Source organism: Phalacrocorax carbo, chromosome Z (genome assembly GCF_963921805.1).
Source record: "Phalacrocorax carbo chromosome Z, bPhaCar2.1, whole genome shotgun sequence".
NCBI classification, from domain to species: Eukaryota; Metazoa; Chordata; class Aves; order Suliformes; family Phalacrocoracidae; genus Phalacrocorax; species Phalacrocorax carbo.
This window is the reverse complement of record NC_087548.1, coordinates 62,783,331-62,805,868: the sequence shown is the minus strand read 5'-3', so window position 1 is coordinate 62,805,868 and position 22,538 is coordinate 62,783,331. Positions and strand designations below refer to the sequence as shown.

The 22,538-nt window shown below is 38.2% G+C and overlaps 1 protein-coding gene across 5 annotated transcripts in view; it reads left to right on the top strand.

Annotated features, from left to right (window-relative positions):
- Positions 1 to 22,538, top strand: part of MCC (MCC regulator of WNT signaling pathway) — a 237,752-nt gene that overhangs the window by 19,123 nt on the left and 196,091 nt on the right. For 3 of the 5 annotated variants that reach the window (XM_064438842.1, XM_064438843.1, XM_064438840.1), the window contains exon 2: positions 10,046 to 10,293. The exons of the other annotated variants lie outside the window; for them this stretch is intronic. In XM_064438842.1, the coding sequence (XP_064294912.1) occupies positions 10,059 to 10,293 (235 nt within the window). In that variant the 5' untranslated portion in view covers positions 10,046 to 10,058. The remainder of the gene's footprint in view (positions 1 to 10,045; positions 10,294 to 22,538) is intronic. 5 annotated transcript variants of the gene reach the window in all.

The window sequence follows — 22,538 nt, the reverse complement described above, 5'->3', positions numbered from 1 at the left end:
TTATTAAACTTAGGGCCTTCTTTCCTAACAGCAGCTGCCAGGCCCACGTGTTGCTGCTGTGAGTTCATAGTTCTTCATTCTTTGCTCTTTCTTCGGAGTGTCCATAGTTGCCCTCATTATTACCTCAGAAGCTGTAACTTCAGTCTTGCTTTACCTCTTCCTTTAAAAGGTGACATGGAAATGCTGAATGACTCTGTCAGAATGATCTGCACCTGAGGTAGTAATAGCTTCTGTGTTGTTAAACCATCAAAATTAGTAATAATTGAGGGAATTGGAAAATAAAAAAATACCTATTAAAGTATTTGCATGTGAAACAGTCTGTGGAAACTGGTAACTGTTGAGACTGATAAAGTGTCATGGTTTAGCCCCAGTCAGCAACCAAGCACCATGTAGCTGCTCACTCATTCCCTGCAGTGGGATGAGGAGAGAATCAAAAGAGTAAAAGGGAGAACGCTCATGGTTTGAGATAAAAACAGTTTCATAGGTAAAGCAAAAGCTGCACACACAAGCAAAGCAGAACAAGGAATTCATTCACTCCTTCCCACCCAGCAGGCAGGTGTTCAGCCATCTCCAGAAAAGCAGGGTTCCATCATGCGTAATGGTTACTTGGGAAGGCAAATGCTGTCACTCTGAACATCCTCCTTCTTTCCTCAGCTTTATGTACTGGGCATGACGTCATATGGTATGGAGTATCCCCTTGGCCAGTTTGGGTCAGCTGTCCTGGCTGAGTCCCCTCCCAACTTCTTGTGCACCCGGCAGAGCATGGGAACCTGAAAAGTCCTTGACTAGTGTTAGTGCTACTTAGCAACAACTAAAACATCAGGGTGTTAGCAATATTATTGCCAAACTAAATGCAAAACAGAGGATAGCAGCTACTAGAAAGAAAATTAACTCTACCCCAGCCGAAACCAGGATGTAATGGTAATGAATTCCCATGTTTCTGAATGTAAATTGATTAGAGGAACAGAAATTTCATGCTTGTGGCCATTGCTAGTTCTCAAAATTAGTTCTTCAGAAAAGCATGCTAAGTAAGAACTAACATGGATGATTGTCTCCTTTCCTAGTCTACTGGACTGCTGTATCTGCTAGAGAACTTTCCTGAACTGTTTTTCTCTTTTGTAAAGTCAAGACACCTATCAGGAAAAGCAAAACTACATAAATTCTCCCTCCAGCACCACATGTAGGTGAGGACGTTGTTTTAATCATGTTTACAGATGGAGCAGTGGACATAGTCTTCTAGTCTGGTCACCTTCAAAAGTGATCTCTATATTTGGGTGCTTACCTTGAGATGCTTTGTTTGCCAAAGATCGGAGTGTAGTACAGAGGGCTTCTGTAATACGTTCTCTGTTATTTATGTGGTCTGGGTATATCAGATAGCTTTGGAATTGTAGTGAGTTACTCCTGTTGGTAGAGATTGAGAAATAACCATTTTGTACAAGCTGCTTCATGTGAGCCTTAGGGCATGTTATCTGGCCATTTCTTTCCCCATCTAAAATTCTGCTAGAGTTATCCTCTACTCTGAACAAAAGGTGTCACTCTGTGAGCCTTCTGGATGATCTGACTGAAGATTGAGCTCAGTGGAAATCTACCTGTACTTCAGTTTGCATTTGTTGGTGGCTATTTTCTCAACTTTCCTCCCAAAACTTTACATGAGTGTTGGTCTATGTAGTCTTTGTGTGATGCTATAGTTTATCAGCTGTACATCTGTACTTACTTCAAGTTGTAAGAATGAGATGATGACCTTTTATCTGAAGGTTCTTTCATTGACATCCAGTAAAACAAGTGAGCTGGAAGACAGCTTGTTTTAAAACGTTTGTTGATGGATGAATTTGTGTGAAGTTTGAGTATTGGTCAATGTGATGGAATTGCTCTGTCAGTTGAAGGTCTCAACATAAGAGAGTTGCCATTGGTCCTGTGTTACAAAGGTGGAGATGTGATTGCCTGTCCTGGCAGGACAGTGTGTTGTGGAAAGTGAAGAAAATGAGCAGGCTGTCTAAAAATAGAGGTAAATGGGAAGCTAATTTGCCTCTGAAGGGCATAGTGCTTTTATTGGCCTAGTGCTGTCTTACCTTCCTCTGTAGTGAACTCGTGTGCAGAGCTAAGTAAACAAAAACTATTCCCTTTATTATGGACAGCTTTGTGCTGGCTTAACAGCCTGCTGAGACAGCCCTAGTGGAGGAAGATGTGGGGAGGCAGGTGGGAGAGTGGGATCATTGCTTCTGCCAGCAGCAAGCTGATCTACTATATCCCAGATTCGTGCTTGTTTGTATGGAGAAGTAGAAAACAGAGCAAAGGAAGCTGGAGAACTCAGACAGGTGTTGCCTTTGCTAGATCAAATCCGACATGGTGAAATTCCTAGGGAAGGATGTGCTTAAGGTACGTGGAAGTCTTCATCTTGCTTGTCTTCAAGCTTCATGAAGGCAATGATACCAGCTGAAGTGTGCAGAGGCCACATAGTTGAAGCCCATACGTAGAAGTCTGGAGGATGCTTAGCTGGAGGGAGACATTTCTTTTTTCATTTTCTGTGACATGGCAGCCTTCATTCAGACCAGATTTCTCCTCTTCTCTTTTGCAAGGGCCCACAGCTTCTTAATGAGAAAGCAAAATCAGGTATTTCAGGAAGGTACTCTTTTAGTATGAGTAGCAAATCTGAGTTGTTTGAGGAAATAAAAAACCCTAATTCTGAGATTATTTCCAGGGTTGTTTGCCTGCAGTTGCTCTTAGAAAAGTCAAAGTGAGGGGACTGGTGTAACTCCATGATTTAAGCAGCCAGGGTCTTCATTTGCTGTGAGGGGCAGAGTAGATGGGGCACTGCATTGACGTGTGGAAAGCAGACTCCTCAATTTGTAAGACTGTAAAGTAGGTATGTTTATTCAGCGCTGGGCAGCACAGGCGGTAGTCCCACCAAAGTTGTGTGCGCCCACGTGATAGTTTGTCTTGGATTTATACAGTAAAGCATTACATATACATAAGCTTTCCCAGTACACCTATACATATACATGACCTTTCCCCGTTTCGTGTTAAAATTAGCCAGAAAAAGTTATTTCCATAGATCTTTCCCAGCTGAGCTTGCGCAGTATGTCCTCATGGTGGTCGTTGAGGGTCTTAAAGATGAAGGCTGCTGGCTGCTCTTCGTCACTGCTAGTAACCTTTTGGTTTTGCGCAGACTCAGTTATTCCTTGACATTTGTCCAAACTGCAAAGTCAGTTTTAGCTGGTTCTTGAGACAATTTTCTGTCCTCATCAGGAATTTGTCCTTTGCTGGTGGATTCCAGGCCTCCTTGCTAATTATTTTACACAGTGACTGGAAAAGTGTTCCACAACAATTAAGTTTCAGCTGGATAAGCATTCAGCAATAGAACAGTTAACTTTTGTTTTTGCATCCTAAAAGCCTCTTCCCTCTTTCAGCATGATCCCCAGAAACATGCCAGTCGGGGAAGTAACCAGCAGGAGGTGCTCTGGAGATTGGTGGCTACACCAGGGAACTAAATTCAGCATGCTCCTACCAAGGATAAAAGCGGTCTAACTCCAGTGATTCCAGTATATATTTAATATCAGCAACTTCTTACAGCTTCATTTCCTGGGGATGCTACGGAGTGCTCCATTAGACAGGCATTTCCAAGTTAGTCCTTTTTAAATTAATGCTTCTAACAGATCACTGGTTATCTACAGTATTGGTCTAGAAATGACTCACAACACAACTGAGTGGAACAGGTTTTCTTACGTTGTTTATTCACTCGCCTCTAGGGTACTTGGGTGTGTCTTTAATTTTGACTTTTCTTTTTCAAAGGTGTTTGTGCACCTAGACTGCAAGTTCATAAGGAAAGATTAAGTGTTTCCTGGAAAAATGACCATACCTTTTTAGTAGCTGAATATTTAAATACTTTTAAGTAAATATATAGTTACTCTTGGTGTTACATGGAGGCTGTAGAACTATCCTTACCAGACTTCCTTTATAAATTTGGTAGAACATAATGTGACAACAGAACAGGAAAATTACTCCACTAGTTCTGTTCAGTCTCAGAGGCAACCCCTTGCAGGTATTGTGCAGTGTGCATGTATGCTTATGGAGGTAGTTCCTCATGCTTACCAAAGCAATAATGTGACCAAGGTAAAAGTGAGTACAGTACAGCAGGGTGTATGGCTGTTCTAGGAAAGAAAAAGCCTATGTTACGGGTCCTGTTTTGGTGTCTTAACAGAAGTTTCACTTGTTTTAAGTTTGATCTTCCACTTCCAAAAAAACTCCAACCAACCAGCCAAAAAATGCAAATAAAAAATTACAACCTCCCATAACACATTATGTTGTAATTTTTAGAGTATGCATGTGTATGCTTGATTTATATGTTTAACTGCCCAATATTATGATAGCGTGCAGTATGTATGACAGTATTTTTGTGTTTAATTTCTCTTGGGGGAGAAAATTTAAATGTTTCGAATTTATATCAAGTTATAAGTTAGGCTCATTTTTTTAATTGTTAGAGAAATCCAGCGTTTTTGAACTGCATTAGTAGGAGTTAAGAAGATGGAATGTATAACAATTCTTGAAGGATTGGTGTGGTAGGTGGGTGGCTAAATGATTAGAACAGATTGTGACAGAATAACCTTATATTTTCCTACTAAAAGAACAGTTTCTTGTGGCAGCAGGAGTTCAGCTTTACAGCTTCCTTAGCCGTCTTTTTGACTGTTTTCAAAATGTAGATATCATTGACCTGACAGGTAACACGTCCTTAAACCCTGTTAAGTGGTACGTTTGTTTGTTTAATGTATTTCCAATGAAAGTGAAATTAATTCAAAGTTAAATTAAAACATTATATTTAAGCAAATTATTTTTTCTTCTAGTGTTTATCTCCTCAATCTAAAAATATTCCAGATCATGTATTTTAGAGAAAGGTTTTAATGTCATGTAGCAAGCATGCTCAATCCAAAATATCTTTCTGATTTATTGAATGAAAAATGGTTTAGAGCCTGTGTTGTTGCGTTGATATATATTTTTATGTGGAGTTTTTTACATGTTTGGTATATTGTCTATTGAGACTGTTAATAGAAAGTGATAATATGGAAAGTCACAAAATCACAGAACGATAGGGGTTGGAAGGGACCTCTGAAGATTATCTTGTCCAGCCCCTCTGCTTGAGCAGGGACACCCAGAGCAGGGGGCACAGGAACACATCCAGGTGGGTTTTGAATGTCTCCAGGGAAGGAGACTCCACACCCTCCCTGGGCAGCCTGTGCCACTGCTCTGGCACCCTCAGAGGAAAGGAGTTTTTTCTCACGTTCAGCTGGAACTTCCTGTGTTCCAGTTTGTGCCCATTGCCCCTTGTCCTGTCGTTGGGCACCATTGAAAAGAGCCTAGTCCCATCGTCCTGACACCCAGCCTTTAGATATTTATAAGTATTGATGAAATCCCCCCTCAGTCTTCTCTTCTCCAGGCTGAACAAACCCAGGTCTCTCAGCCGTTCTTCATGAGGGAGATGTTCCAGTCCCCTGATCATCTTTGTAGCTCTCTGCTGGACTTGCTGGAGCAGTTCCCTGTCCTTCTTGAACTGGGGAGCCCAAAACTGGACACAGCACTCCAGCTGTGGCCTCACTAGGGCAGAGTAGAGGGGGAGGATAACCTCTCTCCATCTGCTGGCCACAAGTCAGCAGATCCAAGTCCAGGTTGCTTTATTTTTTATGTGACCTATTACAGTTTTGATTTTGTTGTGGTTTGTGTTTTGCTTTCTGTGTTTCTGAAGCACTAAACTTTAGCCACAATTGAAGCAATAAAGTTGACTGTCTAGATTCTGATTTCCAGTTGTGTACCCTGGGCAAAACTGAGTAGAGTTACTGAAGAGAAAACCGGGTGCAAAAAGAGAAATTAAACCTTTGCAAGACTAAAACAATTCTAAATATTTTAACATATTACAAATTACCATATTCATAAACGTAACTAGTCCTGTAACTCTTATCTACTGTAATCCTGATTTTTTTTTTTTTTTTTGAAAACTCTGCCCATTCTGTGTCTTCTAGTTTTTTGGTTTGTTTGTTTTATTTTCTTTTCTTCCAAGGGCTCATCAGCTTAAGGTGAGGAAGACTGATTTATTATAAGACAGTGTTTAATAAAACAGTTCTGTAACAGGGTGGCAGGTGTTCATATGTTACATGTTAAATGCCCAACGTTTTGCACTCTGAAAAATTCCTACCTTTGAGTACAGGTGAGAATTCACTTGAAATATGTTTAGATGGGTTGAGTGGGTTTTCTAACATAGAGACTTCCTGTTCCCAACTGTCTCCTGTGTGTCTGTCACCATAAAAATTGATCCAAATTTTGTAGTAGTTAGTTGATAGATGTCAGTTAACTTCCACAGAATAGAGAATATTTAGGTTTAAGAGCAGTTGTACTGGAATTATGTACATCTCTCTGCCAAAGATAAGCTTTTGTCTGTATTGAACTGGTGTCCTAGGAGAGACTTTTACAGCCATCTTGGTTTTAAAAGTTGAATCAAAATAGGTGGCTAGATTATTTTACAAATGAAGTTATTTTCATTAAAAAAGAGGATTCTTTGGTTTTGTTATTAAAGGGTGATACCTGCAGTAGAACCCTCTTGTGTCATAATCACTGGTTGTGGAATTCTGTGTTCCCAAGTATTTTACTTTTATTACATCTCAGAATGCTTTTGAGACAAGTTTCTTTTAAAATGACTAGAAGCTCCAATTAGTTCTGCTTCCCAACATGTAGATATTTACACGGAGAAACTCCAGCAGATCTACATGGGAATGTTTATAGAATTTAAAATTAAAATATTCTTCTTTACTTAAAAATCCTTTTGATAATGTTTGTAGATGGAGATTAGGAAAACTCTTGTAATTCAGATTGTATGATGTACCCTGTGTAAGCGAAATCTGGTTTTGGTAGTGCTTGTAGTCCTCAGTTTACTCAAGGAGTCTCCAATTTACTGGTTTTTGTAATTCATTACATACTTCCTCAGAATTCATTACATCTTTTCTCATGCTTCTGTAGGTTGCTTCAGGCAGTGTCCTCATGCTGTAGGTGATACTAATGATATTCAGTTCGTATTTGCAGAACAGGAAAAAAAGCTTAGCACCTTTTGACTGTCTGAATCAGGTATGGACTTGGAGGTGTCCTTTGTGGGCTGTATGGAGATGGAGGTTTACGGTTGTCACAGACGGGGCTGTGTAAGGCATGCCACCAGTGCCACGGTGTGGCCAAACAGCTCTCCTGAGGCTAGTGCAGCAGAACTTTGTCCTGGAAACCTCTGGTAGAATCGCTCTACACTGATTTCCCTGATGCTTAATTCAAAATTAGTGCTCCTCTGGGGAGTCCCTCAATCTGCAGTGCTGTATCTGATCCGTTATAAGAGAACACATGGCAGTAAGTGTACAATAGTTCCTTTGTAAATAGCTCTTCATAGATTTGTTGGTGTAGGTGAAGCAGTGCCTGAAGCAGTTGCTATCAGTCTTACCATGTCACTACTGCTGTCAAAGTTAATTTAGATATAGCATCTGAATTCAGCCTAGCTCCACTTAAAATTGTTAATGTAGACATAGCTTAATTGTATCATTCCCCTTGTGAAAGTTTGAATCCTCTGTCAACCTTATTTGCCTTTGCAACACCCTTGTGAGATAGTTTTTTATTGTCTTTATTTTTAAAAACGGAAAACTGAGCTATGCTAAGATTATTTGTTTTTTGTTTGCTAAGAGCAAAACTCTGAATAAAATTTTAACTGCAAGTGTAAATCACTTACATTTGTACTATGTATTGTAATTTAATTCTCATATAATGAAGTTATGACTTGTCACAAGTGGCGATTTTACTTTAATTATTTTTTGCTATAATACATGGCCATAATGTAATTACTATTATTACACTCCAGTTTTACTGTGAACATCTCTGCCAAGAAGTCTGTTGGGGCAGCTCTGGAATTCCTGCATGGAACAGACTTACAAAGCTCCACCTGATGTACAGCTTTTGTCTTTAGAACAGATGGAGCTTGATTGTGGTATTAAATTACTTCAGTGAAACTGTTCATGCAAGAGCTTCAGGTATTTAACTGTATCATGTTTTCACAGAAACCTTCTGAATGATGTTCAAATGTTAGTCGTGAAATAATAATACTACTAAATATCCTAAAAATTCACATAGTACTAATACTAATATACATTTCCTTTACCTTCCTCCTACAGAAAGGTTTTGTACAACATAAAAATAAGCAATACTTAGAAGAAGCCATGACATATTCATACTCTTTGTGGTATGAATCAGTGTAGTAGTATTATGCAATCCAACTCAAAAAGTATTTTAAAAAAAGGATGGCAGGAAAGATGCAGTGAAATTTAAGAGTGGTGAAGTAGTGGTAGTTTTTTAACTACATTTTATTTAGAATGTTATTAGTTGTCATTTGACAAACACAATCTTGAAACAACTTCTTCAGCAAGTGAAGGAAGGCAGATCTTTGTTTCCTTCTCTCTCCCCATGCCTCTTCCTCTCTAAAGTGAGATGGAGCTAGGTGGGAGAGGAACAGGAAGAAAAAAGGATGAAAGCGGGTCTTTTTACTCTCCCTTTTTTGGTGGCTGAGTCTCTCTGAGTAGCAGCAGAACGAGGCAGGCTTGAGCCTATCAACTTTGTCTCCTGCTGTTTATGAAAACTGTGAGCATCTGGAAAGGAGCAGAGGTGCTTTCTCTGTATACTCAGGCAGATTATTTGGTCTGGGTTTACAGTTGCAGAGTTGTGTTTGCCTAAGAACAGCAGTGGGGTTTTTAGTAATTTACATTTTGAAAAAAGGCAGTACGACAATATCTTCAAAAAACCCCTCCCTTTTCTGATGGGTTGATTTAGTCTCTGAGGCAGCAGATGACTGAGGAATGTCACTGAGCTGCACATCTGCCTATGTTGGAGAATATCAGGTGTTTGTCTAATAGGCCACTTCCGTTCATATCCAATTCACATCCAGTGCCTTCTTTTTCTGAATAGACTTGTTGACAGTTATTCACCTTCCTTTACTTAGTTATCAACTTCTGATTAATGATTTTTTTTTTTTTTAAACCACTGCTACTGTTCAGAATTCTTTCAAAATACTTAATCTTACCTCAATTTTAAAAAAGAAAAAAAGAGTGGGGGGGAGCAAGCCCCTCAGAATATTTTCTCCTGAGACTAGTGGTATACCAGAAATTAAGCCTGAGGTGTGTTCTTGAGCTTTTTTTTTTCCCCCCACACAAAATAGAAAATGGCATTGGTCTTAATGTTGTTGAATTTTTTGCCTGGAGAGTATGTTTACATGCATCTCTCCTAAGAGCACATTGTACAAATATGTACATGTATCATATGCTGTATGTATATGTTGATTTGGTTGCAGCTGTCTTTTGGCCACTTGGAGTTAGTGCTAGAGTATTTTTCATAGCACTTCCCTCCTCCCCCTTTTGTAAGTTTCATTAAACAGTTGGACGAAGCGAGCTTCTCAAGAGGTTTATGTAGTCAGAATGTTTGGAGGCAGGCTTGAAGACAGTTAACAGAAGTAGTATTTCTCTTTTCTGCTGTTTTCTTTGTCCTTTGTATGTTTTTCTTTAGCTTACTGCTGTTTAGTGGCAAAAGAAATTTCCTTGGCCTGCCCTGAATCAAATGCAAATCTAAGTAGCCATTGATCTAGTCAGAAGATAATGATTTAAAATTTTATTATGTCACTTTTTTCAGAAGATATTGTGAAGATCAACAGCAGGATTCAGCTCTCCCCTGTGTCCGTCTCTGCTAGTAGGTGTTAATAATAGCATGAAAATAGAGGTTAATACTTAAAGTGTTCCCTTCTTTTTCCATAGTCTTTCTGTAATTTCTTTCCAACCCTGTAGTTCTTCTGTTGGATTAACAAAAACAATAGCTGGCTTATTGGTTTTAAATGTGTGTGCATTAATGCATTTCCAGATTAGGCAGAGTTAGTATTCCTTTTCTTCTAAACTAAATTGTTGTTTTTTTTCTTCTCCGTTCCCACTTCTCCAACCTTTCTTCCACCTTCATCCCTCCCCTGCCCCCATTTTCCCTCTAAAAATATCCTTAGGAATGACTTGCTGATGGTGTGCCGCCAGCTGAATATGGAGGAGTCTGTCACAGAGATCATGCACCAGCTGGGAGCAGATGAAAATGGAAAAATTTCCTTCCAGGATTTTAGTCAGTGCCGCATGGAACTGGTACGAGAAATCAGGAAGGAGGAAGTGGAGCTTTCTGTGATATCGGATGACTCTTGTAAAAAGAAAAATTTAAGGGATAGGATAGCTTCCTGGCCAACTAGCAGCAATAACAGTTTAGGTAGGTATACCTTTTAAATGTCGTGTTGGTGTAATTTAACAACAGATGAACTCTGGGGGGTTTATTACCAATTTTACTGGCCTTAGGATTTCTCCTAAAAGGCCTTGTAAATACGCTGTAGCATAATTTCATCATATATTAAGAGTGCTGTTGTAACCAATGCAGTCAGGCCATCCTCTTCTAAAAACCTTAGTCACACAAGAAAACAATCTTTCTTGGAAGGCTAAGTGCTGTGGAGCACAGCTGGTAACTGAAGATCCAGTGAACTCTTTGCTGTCTGTAAGGCCCAGACAGGTAGGTAGGTAGAAATTTTTAAAATAATGACAGAAATATAGTCTTTTGTCATTCAGATGTCATTATACCATAGGAATGTGGATATTTCTTGGATGCTTTAAAAATCATTCCACTTAGTTGGGGATCTGAGTGCTGGAAGGGCCTTGTGATTTAGAGAATACAAAAGTTCTCCTTTCCTTTTGCCTTCCCTCTACCCAGGACCAAAAAAATAAAAATCCTTGCCATTCCCACTGCGGGAACACGGGGTGTAGAGGGATTGTCTGCGTTGTTGAGTCCAGTCCTTGATAGCACTGTGGTCAGTCTGCATTAGAACAGAAGTGTTAACAGCTACAAAATGCTTCCTTTCACTCTGTAACAGATGCAAGAGACCAGAGGACACAGCTTGTGTGGTCAAAAAAATCCCAAAATGCAAGGTACTGTGGAAGAAGCTGGGGATGTTGTCAGCGCTCTAGCTCCCTACAGCAATTGCATACTAGCTAAGCATGACTGCTGGCCCATGATCTAGAACTGGCCTATATCCATGCGTCAGAAGGCAGCCGTCAACCTCTTGATTGTATTTAGTTAGAGCTGTGTCATCTCAACCTTTTGTTTAGGCTACGTGAGTGAGAATTTTTGAAAAAACTCCTTTAATGAGTATTCCTCCATTAGCCATCTCACTAGTCTTTCTTTCCTTGTGTCCCACTTTAAATTAGGAATATTTTTTACAGTCAGATGTACTTCATACATCTTCCTGGAGAGTTTGCTTCTCTGTGTTTTGGCTCCTCATGTAACTGACCTGTTGTCAAGAGTCCAGTTCTCTCTGACTAGATTCTTTTAGATATTCCACATATGGAGGGTGTCGTGTTTAACATCAGATTTACTTATTTGAAGATAGTTGATGTTACAGGGGAATTCTGATTTAGCAGAGTGATATAAAACATACTGAAAAAATACAAATATAAGTTACAGGTAGCAGAATGTAGCAAGTTGCAATAGACAGTTCAATCACCATAGCAATGTGATTCATGTTACCAGGCTCTCTAATATGCTCGCCATCATGACACTGGGCATCCTCAGTCTTGCTGGGAAGACATATGTGGGTTAAAGCCAGCTCAAGCCCATTGCTTTCTTTGAAATTCTTCTGTTAGCTGTTTATGTTTTTATAGTCGTTATGTTGGGCTGAGCCACTTACACTCCTGCCCCATGTTGACCTGGCTAACTCAGGGAGACATTCTCTCTTTTAATTACCTCAGGGAGAAACAAATCACCAGTTGATTCACTCAGCTGCTGATAGTTGTTTATCTAAAGCAAAGGCCACCCTGGGGTCCCCTTGGTGTTGAGATCAGGTCAGCTTTTTTGCAACAGCTGTGATCAGTCCCACCTGCATTATTCCCTGAGCTTCAGGGGCACATTGCCCTGGCCCATCTCTGAGCCTTCTTCCATGGTAGGGGTTTACTGATCAGTCACACCTGTCTTTATTTTTTCAGTAGTCAATCTCCTGGAATGTAAAACTGGGCATCTGTTGGTTTTGGGGTTTGTTTTGGTGTTTGGGTTTTTAATTTACTTATTTTTTGGGGTGGGTTTAGCATGTTGTTCTGTCTTCTGGTAACTCTGCACATGTTTTTGGCTGGTCATCTCAGGCACCCAAATTTTCCTTGTTTGCTTTGTGTCCTTGGTGAATTCCATATCTTCTTGCTTTTTAGATTGACTGTACTTCTCCCTCACCATCCCATCATCTCATGCTCATTGGCTTTTCTTTTTGGCGTCTCAACATAGTAAATCTGTTTCATAGCTCTGTTTATTCTCATCTCTTTCACTGTCTTCATAGTCATATGTTGTCATAGACATATTTTGTTGTTGTTAACATTTCCTCTGTCTATCCTTCTTCCATATACATTCTCGAATTGCAAGATTAACTCCGTAGTTTCTATGCCCATTTGTCCATCACTGTCTATATTGAATCTTCACAGTCCTTAGGTTCAATTGCATTTCCAGCCCATGAATCTCTTCCAGGAGCTGTATCAGACAACACTTCAAAATTAAGAATGTGTTTAATACCTTCTTTTTTAATTAGATTAAGAATAGTGTGTGTTCCCTAGCTCATACAATTATCTTCTGCTTCTGTTAGCTGTTTTTTTTCAATAGTGCCACTGTTGTATTTTCCTGCAGAACAAAACTTCTGCCCTCAGACTGCTATACAAAATTTCCTTGTTTGCAGACCAGGTTTCTGGCAGCTTGGGTTTTAAAATCTTCTGTCTTAGACAAACCACTCTAATAATTATGGTTTGTAATAATGAAGGGTAAAAGATAAGTGGGTCCTAAGCTTTACTGGAGAAAGGTCTGCATTACAGTTTCAAAATTTATCTCACAAAGAAATCTTATTAACTGCTGCTAATAAATAGTCATAGGTAAACATTCAAATTTGTTAATGTGTACAATTCAATCCCTACTCTTTTTTCCCATTTTACAATTTCTGTAAGTTGTACAAGAGGAATTTAATGCATTTTTTTAAAGCTGGTGAGTGCATTAATATTTCTTTTTGTAATTTTTGTTTTCCCAAAAGTTGAGTGAAGTCCAGAAGACCTTGGCATTTCCTGTCTTGGTATATTTCAGTCTGAGCTGATGGAGCCTGACTATTTTACTGTACTGTGTTTTTAACCCTATAGGGAATTCATGGTTTTTGTACTTGTCCTGCCTTCACTCTTGCAGATTCTGTAAGACTTTTTAATAATTAGAGAACATATGGAGATGCTCCCCCCCGTAAACAAAAATAGAATGGGAGGAAGTAATAATAATGAGCGCTTAGAATGCAACTGTTTTTTATTTGGTTGTAAAAGAAAACCATTGTCGCAGCCCTCTTCAAGATGGTCTACAGATCTTTTTTTAAAGAGGCAAGGAAACACCACTGTAATGTATTTCTGCTATGTAAACACTGCACAGAGTATGAACATGATGAGAGCTGAGGAATTATACTTGCAGTCAAGCTTGATCTGTGTATGCTTCCACGCCTTTCATGTCTTTGAGGGCTCACGTATGTGCTTGTTAGTGATCAAAGAGTCAATTAGTTATATTGACTGTTTGCCATTGCTTTCTAAACATTGTTTAAGACAGGAGACATCATCACGTGTGAATTCAAACATATAAACTTGGTGGATGTTCTTTTTTTTGTGTATCTTTGTTTTCAGACAAGGAACACTTTTTAATTAACATAGTTTTAAAGATAGTTTACAGGACTCTTTTCAAGACTAATTCCTCAATTATTTGTCAGCTGCTGATAATCCTTGAAAGCTGTTATCATGTGTCCATGTGGGGTGCATAAATTACAAAATTTCAAAATCCATTTGACTACCGCTGAGTAGTAGTCATAGATGGATGTTTTCACACTGCAAGTTTGTATGTAATTGTGCAGAGATTAACACTCAGGCACCATTTTGTGCAGGCTTTTCTTGTAGCTGTTTGCAGTTTCTTAAAGAGTGCAAAAACATATGCATATATCTAAAAAATCGTTTGTCTTTGCTACCTATAATTTTTGCATTTCATTATAAAGAAAATAACTGGCAAAAAAGGTTTTAAGAAATACGTACTTCTAAATGACTAATGAACTTCGTTCCACTCATCATTTTTTATCACTGATAAAGTTATGCTAATAATTTTGCCCAAATTTGCCCAAAACTGTTTCGATTCCTGTGTTTCTAGGTGGGATGCAGAAGTGAGGAAACTAGTGGACTCTTTTAGTCAAGGTGCAGGATTCAGGTTTATTAATACCCAGTCATATATGTGCTCAGTAAGCCAAACCTGCATCCATATCTACCATCTTGACAATTTAATGAGTGAATAGGTTTAAAAGTTTAATCTTTCATTCAAATGCATGAAAAAGGACATTCTTCAAGTTTTTAGAATGATGCTTTTTGCTGTGTGGATATCCAGAACTCAAAGCTACTGTAATGTATTGTAGTTCTTGCTCTACTGTATTAATGTCAATAGGAGATTTAACAATAATTTGCAAGTAATAACCAGTAATTTTTCTATAAGTGAAATGGAATATGAATTCTGTTAGTATTTTTTTGATGTGGCTTAAAAATCGAATAAAAATTGATAAAATAACTTTCGAAAGTGTTTCTGGACTCTTGCAATGACCGTATGCTACCTGACTCTTTAATATGTCATTTCAGTAGGAAATACAGGAAGAATGTCAGTTACTGATCAGATCTGTGGGTTCTATTTCCAGTTAAGGAGGCTGAAAGCCACGATAGGTACAATAAATCTGTGTGAATCATCTAGTGAGTGATTGAAATGGATTGCTTGGTGAATGAGAGCCTATAGTTCAGCAGAACTACACCTCTAATGATTTATGGCGGGAAGTTGCCTGAACAGTTGTGGCTTCTGTCATGTTTTTCAGTGTTATATAGTTACATATATCTTATGTAAAAGCTAGAGTCAGAATTATTTATATTATGTGTGTGTAGATTTGTCTAGCTCTTTACAGGTAATTAGGAAATTGCCATTTTTCCCCTCACAATAAAGAATAGACTTTCTAATACTGATTGGTTTTGAGGATGAACAAGAAATGGTACTGTCTATTAGTAAATTCTTTAGACAGGTGAATGGTTCCACTGAAAGCTGCAGGTACTTATTGATCTGATTTCATATTCTAGATAAGGAGTTATGAATGCCAGAATCCATAAGCAGTCTTTGGCTGTAGATTACTAGTTAGTAATTAATTCCTAGCCAACTCCCCAGTTCTCTTTACTGAAAATAAGTCCCTTGAAAATTTGATATGATAATTTATTTACATTGTGGATCAAGCATGAGAATTAATCAAAAGGAGTGGTAGAAATTCATCCTCAAATGAAGCTTATGGGTAAACATGAGAGGCAAGCCAGCTGGGGCTGAAAAATCCTTACTTTTGCTTTCCATTAATTCCATGTTTGATCTTACTGCAAATTTCTGTCAAGAAACTGATGCAGTAATTACATTTATTTAGGCTCTATTTAATTAAAAACTGCAGAGCTCATATGGACTCAAAGGTGTGCTGCAGATTGTCTTGAGATTTATGAGCTAAGTTTTATCTTAGATTTGTTTGACTAGAAAAGCTGTGAATATCTGCTAGGCCAAATTTAACTATGTATGAACTTATGTTAACTGTAAGTGGTTCAGTTTATTATTTTTAAACATTTTTTGATACTGGTGTCTTTGTGCAAAGCAGAATATAGGTAGTGGGGTTTTTTATTTATTTATTTTTAGAAACAGGGTGCTAATTTCTATGTGCAGCAGGAGAAATGAACCTGGATTTCCAAGGGATTTGTAATTCACAGCTGACTAATCTTATTAAAACTGCAATGTATAGGATAAGTTAAACACCAGTGAATCTCCAAAGCGCAGAAATCATCCCTGCAGAGTGGGTTCTCTGGTGTCTGATAGGGCAACGCACTCGCTTGAGACTTTCTTATGGTTTGAGTATTTGTAAAATGTAAGACCTCTGGTGGTCTTTAGCATTCACCGTGTCCTGCAGCCAGGAATAACACAGCTTACCCTTTGGCTGTGTGAGGAATAAACTAATTTTGCCTTGCTTCAATTTCCTATCCTCCTTCTTCCATGTGTGGGTGGTTTGGTTGTTTGGGTTTTTTTTTTGGTGCTTTTTGTTTTGTTTTTCCCCTCTAGGGTGTCTAATCAAGGTTGAGCATTGCATCCCATTGCATCATTTTTCTCAGCAGGAGCACTAACAAGAGTCCGTCATCTCTGTGCCTTCCATAGAATATACAGGAATTTAGTATATTTGAGACTTTGACACCATTATCAAATGTCTTTGAAATTACCAAATAGCTTAAAAAATTGGAGGGAAGGGGGAAGACAGACAGACCAGTGGGCAGAACATGCCCATGGGGGAAACTCAGGATGCTGTCATTCTTGATAGCTGCTGTCACCAAGAGTCAATGGAATGGTTTGCCCAGACAAAAGCATGTAGCTAGAGCTGGAACCTGGTCCTTGGCCTTCTTAGCACCACACAGCTCTCCAGACCACCACAGCTCTGGCTTGTTCCTGCACAGCCGATGCTGTCTATGCTTCTTAGTCAACTCCAGTGCCAAGACATGGAGCTGTGGCTTGCTGTGTGGAGTCTGGAACTGGATTATAGGATCACTTCATCACTTTTGTCCTGGTTTATGCTTTCTACAGAAACTCTGATAAGGTTGTTATCCCAAAAGAGAGCAGCTGGAATTTTCGTAGAGGCCATGCTTCATTTGGCTTGGGGATGAGCACTGTAGTGCATCCCACTCTCTAGCTTTTGCGAAACAAGGGTCACATCTCAGCACATTTCTGCTTATCCTCTCCTGACTCATATGGTGATGTGCTCTTCACCCTGCCCGCTTCTAATATCACTAGTGTAGATCTAATATATTATGGTTCCTAAAACAGCAAGCAACAATATGCCAATGACAGACAAAAAAACTCAGGCTGTTTTGTTTGTTTGCTTTGATACGCATGAACTGAAGTCAGATCCAAATTGAGATTGTCTTGAGTGGAAGATAATCCAGGGAGAAGCTGGTTGTTCACATATAGAGAAAATTGCCATGTGAGACATAATAACTTTTTTCAAAAGTACAGTGCATGCTGTACAAATACTGTATTTGGTAGGTGTGTTGGAACTTCATCTAGCCTTTGTACGATTTCATGTTTTATGTGCCCTTTTTCCTATTACTATATACACTGTGTTTTACTAGAGATTATTAATTTCCAGGAAAAAAAAGGATTATTTTCTCTCTTACTAAAAACTTCAAATGAAGTATTAGATTGAGTTATGAATATGATGCAGTTGTTAGCCATCAGTGGTCTGTCAAAATTTAGTTTGATAATGAAACAACACCTGGATTCTTGGCTTCTAGATTGTTGAAAAGTCATTCCCATCACCCAGTTCTTCTGTCTGAATAGAGGAAATGGTTGTCATGTCTCAATGATAACCTTAATTTCAGATTCACAGACAGGTGTGTATGAAGGTGTCATGCATAGTGTGCTTTCTTTGTTTTCTGTTGCATCATTTCCTATATGGCCAATGCCAGTCTGCTAGCAAGTACTGAAACCACGATAGTTTAGAGATATGCATTTCTACAGTAATTGAAATAAATTTGAATAAGGTAATTTGATTAAAGTTCCACAAATATTTGTTAACATGCATGGCTTGGGCTACTAGTTTAACAAGCCCAGCTTCTTTATCCACAAATCTGTGTTGCATGGCTGGGAAATGGTAATGGGAGAAACTTTTTCTTCCACTAGATGTATCACTAAATGTTTTACTTGCTCAAGACTTTATAAGGAATAAGTTACCTGGTAGAAACTTTTATGGTTTTGTTCTTGGCAAGCTCATTCTTTTATCTGTCCTAATTTTCATGTGGGCATTCAGTTTCTTTCTTAAGATTTTAGGTACTTTTTATACTTCGTAAAAATCTGCTTAGAAAATTATGTCATGGAGTGTAAAAAAAATCAAAACCCAGACACCTAAAGAAATGCTAGTGTACTTTAGTGAGAGTGCTGATTAAACTCTCTGAAGTTCTTTAAAGGTGCATTTAAGTATTTCCCAGATTTACTCTATAGTTATACCCTGTAGTGAGTCTTGAAGCACAAAATTCCAGAATTCCTGAATTCTGAATGTATCAATGTTGAGGATACTTCAGTGAACCTGGAATACCATTGAGGTTTTGTGATGATTTGAAGAAACATAGCAGTTGAAAGTGAAAACATTGTAACTGTAGTTAAGGGACATAGGGGACATGAAGCATGAGCTGGTGGCTCTTGGTGTACATACTACACTTAAAATATGCACTAAAACCATATGTAAGCCTTCAGTGGGCATTGAGAAACATAAATGGAGAAGATTTCTTTTACTGAGTTACATTCTGTTATGCTATTCTCTTGTAAGAGAATTCTTGTCTGAGTATTAGTTTTATGTGTTTTCAAAGATAAGCAATTTTTTTCTTTCAGTGAAATTTTGGACTTCTCTTTCCATTTGTTCTCTGTCATATTTTCATGGCAAAAACATTATGCTGTTACTAGGTCATTTGTTTCATACTGATGAGTATTTTTGTGATCTTTGTAATGCTATCAAGCATATGCATTCTATTATATGTTCCTAGAACTACTAAAGGCCTATAAAATGCTGCTCATACTCTTTCAAAGTATACTTGCTTGTCTTAGCTTAATATCAAAGTGTTCTGTAGCTTTTTGTTCTTTGAGAGACTTAAAAAACACTAAATTTTATCAAAAATTATCGAAGGTGTTGGATGCACGTTTCTGAGAAGTCCAAGGCTTTTCTTTTTTACAGCAAAAATTGTTGATTTATTTTCCTCTTAGATCTAATTCCAGGAAACAGATTTCTCCCATGGAGTAACTTGCCTTAGTTATTTGGGGTGGGTTATAGTTGTGGCTTCCTTCCCGTAGAGCTTGTTATCCTCACTTCCAATCCTAAGGAGAAAAAGACTGAAATAACATAGCCTAGCATAGGATCATCTATGTGTTTGTCAAACCATATATGGGTATGGTCGGAGGAACAAGACCTAGATAGTGATCCATCCCACAGACCCTTGTCTTAGATATTCCTCATTTCCCGTAACTGCTTCTCCCATAGCAAATTATTTCCTTCTAGGTCACTGGAGAAGAGTTGCTAAAAGTTCTGATAAACACTTTCATTAGGACTGAGCACTGAGTTGAGAATGCTTTTAAAAATTATGTCTCAGTAGACTTTTTTTTTGAAAAAAAGAAAAGCTATTTTATTCTGAATTCTGCTAGAACTTATAATGGACATTTAGCAGACAGCTTTTTGTATTTTTAAAAAAACATTCTCACTCACCTGTGGATGCGAGGATCAGTCATTACCATCACTATGTTGCCATGCTATCGTTCATATTGTTTTGTACGCAAAATAATAAATAAGATTTAAAATGTGTTTCCTGTTAAATAGGAAAGAGATGCTCTAGCTGACAGGCTTTGGACATGTACTAGGGTGGTAACCGTGGACAGTGAAGCTGGAGCCTTTCATCTTTGATTCGTACATGGGAGTGGTTCACTGAATTGGGTAGAGCCTTTTGTGGTTATCTTTTGATCTTAAGTAGGTTTTAAGTAGGTTACAGTCCAAACGTAAACAGTTCTACCAGAAGGTTTTTGTGAACAAAAAAGCCATCCCCACTGCCTCATTAGTTTCCTATAACTCTTACAGGAAAAACAGCACAGGCAGCAGGATGTCCGAGAGAACACTTGTATTCTATTGTGTTATAGAGAACATTGGTGTTACGGAGACACATGATGTTATGTAGAAAACAATGGAAATAGTTCCAATGAGCTCTAAATACATCTGAAAATCAGAATTTTCACTTCTCTAGTCAGGTTGGCTTAGTATAAAGTTGATCCCCATATGGAGCATAGCTTCTTTTCAGTTGTTTTCATCTTCTGTACTTCATATGTTGCTTGAGCAATCGGAGCTCTCTTCAACTTCTACATTTTCTTTAAAGTGCATTTGGCCCCTGTAATTTTTGCATTAACTTAGGAGAGTTTAATGTCTGAATGTCTGAAGACTTATTTTCCATTCCTCTTGGTTTCCTGCCCTACCCCCATTTTTTATAGCTAGGCCTACTCCTTGGTGTCTTATTCAGCTTACTACTAAGTGCAAAATGACCATTCTTTGTTAATTTTGTATGTTTTTTCCCTTCATTCAGTCATGCTCTTACCACTAAAATCATTATTGCTGACGTCAGTAGGGAGCTTTCAAATGACTAGTCCTTTTCACAAACCTCCCTGTTGCCTTCATTGACTAATAGAACAAGCGCTCAAAATTCCCACTCTTCATGATAGGTTTTCACATTTTAACTGTTGAATGAAAGATTAGCCAAAAAACAAAATGCTGAAAACCAGCCATTCTTCTGGTAAGATAATTCTTTTGGAATACAGAAGGGTTCTGTCTTTGGTCAGTCAGAATCTGGATTTTGAATATTGAACAAAATGGAAGTGGAAAAGACAGGAACTGTCTGGCTTACCTTAAAAAAAACTGCAGAGTCACTGATTGCCTAAATCTATAACCTGTTTATGCCCATTGAGGGATCCAGTGTGTGAAATGAGATGGTAGAATCAGATGGACTCTGTCTCCAGGAATTGTTGTATACATAGAGTAAAGCATGAAGAAAATGTTTTAAAATAATTATGCAACTTCTGATTACAAAATAATGGCTGATTGAAATAGGTTTTGAGGCCAAAGGCTGACACTGAACTGAGAGGACTTGACTCTTAGTAGTAAAATCATCCCACTCAGTGGTAAAATCATCATATTTTAGAATGAAATTTCTCCCAGAAGCTGCAAGCTGTGCCCAGTGCATGTATAGGTTATATTCTGTGCTAAATGTCAGAGTTCCTCAGATAAGTTTAAGTAACTAAATGTCACTCATACCTCATGAAAAACAGTAATCAGACTTTGGACCTGTGCTGTTAAGACCCTCCTCATTAAGTGAGGTGTAGCTATTTGACCTCCAGGCAGGTTGTGCTCATCGCATCTTAACATTATTAACTGTCTTCATGTTCATTCATGAGCCAGACTCATTTGAGAAGCTGATACAGGGCTAATCTTACAGTACCCTGCTTTTCCTGGTATCCCAGATCCTTTCAGCAACTAACACATCTTCAGTGCCCTGCCATCTTGGTGGGTTATCTTTCCTACTCTGAGCAAAGATGAAATCACATAATGCTTGGTCCGTCAGAAGCGACTGGTAAAGTTAACCTTTACCAAACTGAAAAGCCTGGCCATTTGGGTAGACTTATACCTGCTTCTCTGTTGCAGAATACAAAGCTTCTAGGCAGAGAAGTTAGTAGAGAAGGTGAAATGCCATATTCTTGCAGATCAGCACGATGGGATGACACCAGTACCAGAAAACAGACCTCCTGTGCCGTTACTGAGAGCTTTGCGGGTGGTAAAGGAAGATTAAGCTAGCAAGATGCAGATAGGCAAGGTGTCCTATCATAGTGATATTTGTCAAGTGAATTGATTAAAGTTACTTTGAACATCTTTGGTACAATTCACCAACTAAAATTTTATCTGTGATTGTGGAATCTTTATGTGTATATGTCATCAAACTAAACTGTTCTTTGTTTTTCTTAGTTGTGATATCATATGTCAAAGTTTAAATAATTGTAAGGAAATAAGTAAAAGCTGGGGCTAACTAAATGGACAGGAAAACCTGCAAAAGACAAAATCTTGAAATAAATGTTTCAGACAGTATTCAGGTTGCCCTGCTGTTATTGACCTGACTGCTGCTAATGATTCCACATATGCTCAGGTGCTGTACTCATCTACTCTACAAAAGGCTAGAAACAAGAAGTTCCTGTTAGTTACTGAATGTTGGCGATAACATGAATTTCACCCAGAATTATTTACAGGTCAAGACAGGCAAGTGCTGGTGGTACTAGGAAGGCACTTAAAAGAATACTTGTGTAGAAGATTCTACACAAGAAAGCTTGTGTAGAATCAGAAGCTTTTATATGGCACTTCTAGACAAGTCCGATGTATCCATTCGGTCCAAAAAAAGATTGATTTAACTGTCTTACTCTGGAATTGAAATATTAATTGTATAATTCGAAATTATATGCTCTTATATTACTTGGCTGATACAATTATTGTGCAACTAATTTTTTTCTTTTTCTGCTTAGTAGTTGTAATAACATAAATTTTCTGGCATGCTTATTTCCTGGGAATTTTCATTATAATAATTTTGTTTCATTTAATACATAGATTTCATGGTTCATGTCATAGTAAGTGTAGAGCAACAGGGAAAACTGTGGGATGTGGGTAGTTCTGTGAAGACCAATTCTTAAACACATATTTAGGAACTATAGGTTCCTTGTTTTCAGGTCAGCTATCAGCTTTTGGTGTGCCGTCATACTTAATGTTCCTTTCTTTCTGATTACAACTGTAAGAGAAAGAGTTGTGTGTTAATTCCTGA